This window comes from Mesitornis unicolor, unplaced genomic scaffold (genome assembly GCF_000695765.1).
Source record: "Mesitornis unicolor isolate BGI_N332 unplaced genomic scaffold, ASM69576v1 scaffold49162, whole genome shotgun sequence".
In the NCBI taxonomy this organism is placed as follows: Eukaryota; Metazoa; Chordata; class Aves; order Mesitornithiformes; family Mesitornithidae; genus Mesitornis; species Mesitornis unicolor.
In genome coordinates this window covers 23006-27084 of record NW_010168129.1, presented here as the reverse complement: position 1 = coordinate 27084, position 4079 = coordinate 23006, and the positions used below count along the sequence as shown (strand labels likewise).

Below are 4079 nucleotides of genomic sequence, written 5' to 3'. Positions count from 1 at the left end.
GCCATGCATGCAGAGTGGAATCTGAAGCTGGGATCTTGCTCTCACTGGTGCCAAGGACTAACAGTTTGCACAGTCATTCCCAATCTGTAACGGGACAATGAAGTGGAAGATTCTTATCCAGCCAAGAATGATGTTGCCTTGCCAGTACCTGCAGGAAAGCTCTGACATGTGGGTAGATTTCAGTGTGGTGGGGCAGGTCGGGCAGTGTTGTGTTTCCAGCTCAAGCTAACGATGGCTGAGCACTGATCTCCCCTTGGCAGCTGTGGCAGTGTCGTACTCACCAGTGTGTGGTGGCAGCACACGGTAGGTGTGTGGCCGAGCGCCATCTGCGTGCTCAAGAAAAGGCGAGCAGTGGATGCAGCGTTTCAGGCAGGGAGCAAAAACGCAGAGCAGAGCAGAGCAGTGCACAGTCCAGAGTTGCCCATCGTGGTGCCTGCTCCAAGGCCAGCGTGAGCCCGTGGGAGTCTCGGGCCAGAAGCCAAGATTTGGTTCCACTCCCAGAAAAGTCAACGAAACCCATTTAAAGTGGATTTCACCCTGTACTGCATGCTGAGTGACTTGACAACACGGCTATTAATAGCATGGGTTTATCCCAGGCACAAATTACTGGAGCACAGAGCTACAGCATTTCTGTGTGGTTGATTAGTGGAGCTCTGCACTAAGAGATGCTGAATCTGTCATACGTGGGCAGGATCTCGCTTGGCTTCAGAGTCTGTCTGCCTCTAGGAACCCCCTAAACATTTTTCTCTTTAATAAATCCCTTCTCATGCTGCCATTCTCAACATCTGGAAAAGCCCTATCTAAAACACAAAGTGGCAGCTAAAATTTGGTGACTTTGCCAAGGACTTCAGGACCCAAGTTGTCACTAGTGTCTTTTATGTGAAAGTGTTAAGATAGCAAGGTGCTGAAAAATGACACAAGCTAGAAAAAAGGGCAGGAGCTACTCTGTGTCAGGAATGTTAAACGTCACAGTGTGGGGTTGTGACTGTGCAGGATTTATTTTCTTTGTCCCCTTCCCTTAAAAGAGTTTTTCTTAAACCACAAAACTTTGCCTTTCTTTTCTGCTTCACAGGCAAGCAAAGCAAATACAGTAATAATCTCCAGAGATGTTCTGCAGATACTTTTCCTTCTTCAGTCTGTGTCTTTTCCTTCCAACCCAAAGGTAAGTGGAGTGTTTGTTTTGATTTACAGGGCAGATCTGAACTATGTTTCATATAAATAATGTGGGTCAAAAGGAAACTGCACTTCCAATTATCCAGCCTGTCCAAAGAAAGTTGGGTGCAATAAGGGATGTGGCATAGAAGAGAGCAACCTGCATAGGTCCCCAAAACGCACTATGTACATTACGAGTGTAACCCCTTATTTCCTGTTCAGGACCAGAACAGTTTGCTGTTTTCACTGGAAATGTCCTGCATGAGGCTCCCAGCCATGTTATCACCATCCTTGGAACTACAAGTCTCAAATTTCTTGAATGGTTTATGTTCATGCTGTGCACAAACCGGTTCAGTTCTGCTGTAAGGTCGTTTTTGGTCTAAAACTTGCAGCAGAGCCCCAAGGACTATGAACCCAGCTTTGAAGGGAACTGAAGAAAATAATCATCAGAGCTGTGCACATCTACATTGCTAAGTTTGTTACTGCACAGTCTGGTGTTCCCAAGACTCTGGAGAGAGGCAGAGACACCACCTTCCACCTCCTTTAGCCCTTTACAAAGCAGTAACAAACTCTTAATGATTCATTCATGTACATTTTTATCAGGTGAGCACACAACCACACAGGGACACTGCACCATGAAACTTACCCTCTCACGGTCCCAAGCCCCTGTCTCTAGCTGTCTCTATGGGGGTACAGATCTGCCAGCTGCAATGCCAGGTACCAGCTTTCTCATCCATCCACAAAACATTGATTTTGACCTTGTAAATTAGAGTATAACCCTCTGTATGTACAGCAGCTGGGGTGGCTCAGCCTGCAAAGCTTTGCTGGGGTCTGTAAGTGCTCACCTTTCCCCATCTGGAGTACTTGGAGGTTTTACCCGTGATAGTAGTGGTGGGGATGCTGCCTGACACAGATAAGGATAAAAGCACCTATAGGGAGCTGGTGATTAGGGAGGAGGAGCTGTTGGTCAGGAAGATTTGTCCCAGGTTGTCATGAACAAGACCAAAAAAGAAATGCACGTTTCTGATACAGACTGCATGAGAAAGAATGAGAAAGGGGAAGATTGTGGGTTATTACTAAGACTTGTGATATACGGACCTTGCTTTACTTGTCTGGGGCATTTTAAGAATGTCCTTAAGCTACCATGTGTGCAAACCTGTAGCTATCAGCTGAGGTGATTTGCCATTTTCCCACCTCTTCAAGGTGCCAATTACTCAGCCAAGGCAAGCAACATCAGCAAGTGCTCATGATTTCAGTGATCTACTTATTTTTAATAAGCATTTTATGCAGTTTGTTTGAGCACAAGCTGAAAACGCAGCTGCAGCTGCACAGCGGATGAACCCAGCATGCCTGGCTACACCTAACAGTACGTTATTTGTGTCCCCAGAAGGTGCTCCCTGGGTCACGTATCCAACTTGCGTGCCAGCGACACAACATCCCTCCCTGGATTCGAGAACCTTACCATGGGATACAACAAATACCTCAGGCCCTACTTTGGTGGTACGTTTGCTCCATGCATTTGACCATTTGAAGAACAGTCTGTAAGTCTTGTGTGGAGGGGATAGAATCCTTTAAGCTGTCTTTCGGATGCCCCAGTTTAAAAGGTTGTGTTTCTTTTAAATTAGCTAGTAGCCATGCCTGCCCTCCTTTCTGTGCATCCACTGTTGTCTTGAATAGATTATGCGTGCGTGTGTGGGGGGCATAAGAACACGTCCATCTCTGAGGTTAAGAACAAGGAATTTATAACTTTCAATACCTCTATGAAAGACCTGACAAAGTATCTAAATTCTGCTCTAACTGTACATGTTTTTGTTTAGACTCTGACCCTTGTGATTTTATGCTTTAAATATCTATATAGTAGATTGTGACTATAGAGGAATAAAGCTATTCTCCTTGCCAGAAATACTGACTTTTGATACATGCTTTCACTTCACACCGAGACACAAAGTAAAACTGTGTTAAACCTTCATGAAACTCTAGGGAGGAGGGAGCACCTGAAGGACAGTCAGGCATTTAGGAACTTAGCTGAGTCTATTGTCCAATTTGGGTGTCGGGTCTCCCACCTTCCAGGTGAGTGCTGTATCCACTCGGAGGAAGGGGTTTCTCAGAATGACATTCAGCACCTGAAAATGTTGATTGAAGTTTAAAAGGCGGCTTTAAAAATCTTAATTTTTATTAATTTTGCTTTTCTGCCAGAACTCTAATGGGTTCTATGCTCAACAGAAAAAAATCCCCATTAGCTTTCACCGAGAGCCGGATGTTTCTGATTGTAGCTCCTGCAGACTGAACTTCTGCTACTGGCAGCTTTGGGCTCCCTTTTTTCTGGTCATGGTGATAAATTTCTGGAACAATACCGAACTTACCAGCTTATTATGCCTAGAATGTCTGGTCTCATGCAGGAATAGAAAAGCTCCTCTAGATCCTGTCACATCAGTGAACAGATGCTTCTGAATTGTATAACTGCACCTGCTCGCGCCATAAACGTTAAATAAAAATGGTCAGGACTCTGTGGGCCTCCAGAGACCCTGAGTCCTCACAGACCTACCCCCTGGTCATTAATTTGAGTGGGCTTCAAGTGTCTGAGTATCTAAAGACAAGACAGAGGATGTGAACGACAGCTACTTTAAAAAATATACATCTTTTGCAAATGAGATCTATTTTAGATTTTGGAACAGTTTAAAACAAATACACAAACACAAAAACCCAAACCACTTGAAAGGAGATTTAGAAATTGTGTCCCTTGGACTTTCCTAAATGTGATTTAGATGATGAGCAGGAGTTTCAGCAGGTCCCAGGAGGAAAGGCAGGGCAGTGCTGTCACCTAAGCGGGGAGGGCCGTCTTGGAAGGCGCCAAGCCCCGCTCGGAGCCGCAGATGCCCCCGGGCTGAGACAGCCCCCCCCGGCTCAGCGGGGCGCTCCTGCTGCCG

The 4079-nt window shown here is 45.7% G+C and overlaps 1 protein-coding gene across 2 annotated transcripts in view; it reads left to right on the top strand.

Moving 5' to 3' along the window:
- Window positions 1-1106: 1106 nt before the first annotated feature.
- The window catches only part of GABRP (gamma-aminobutyric acid (GABA) A receptor, pi), a 12606-nt gene continuing 9633 nt past the window's right edge, over window positions 1107-4079 (top strand). Inside the window, exons 1-2 of one of the 2 annotated variants that reach the window (XM_010178902.1) lie at window positions 1107-1162; window positions 2540-2652. In XM_010178902.1, the coding sequence (XP_010177204.1) occupies window positions 1107-1162; window positions 2540-2652 (169 nt within the window). Of the gene's footprint in view, window positions 1163-2539; window positions 2653-4079 lie in introns of those variants that run through there. The other variant, XM_010178903.1, reaches the window with a different exon arrangement.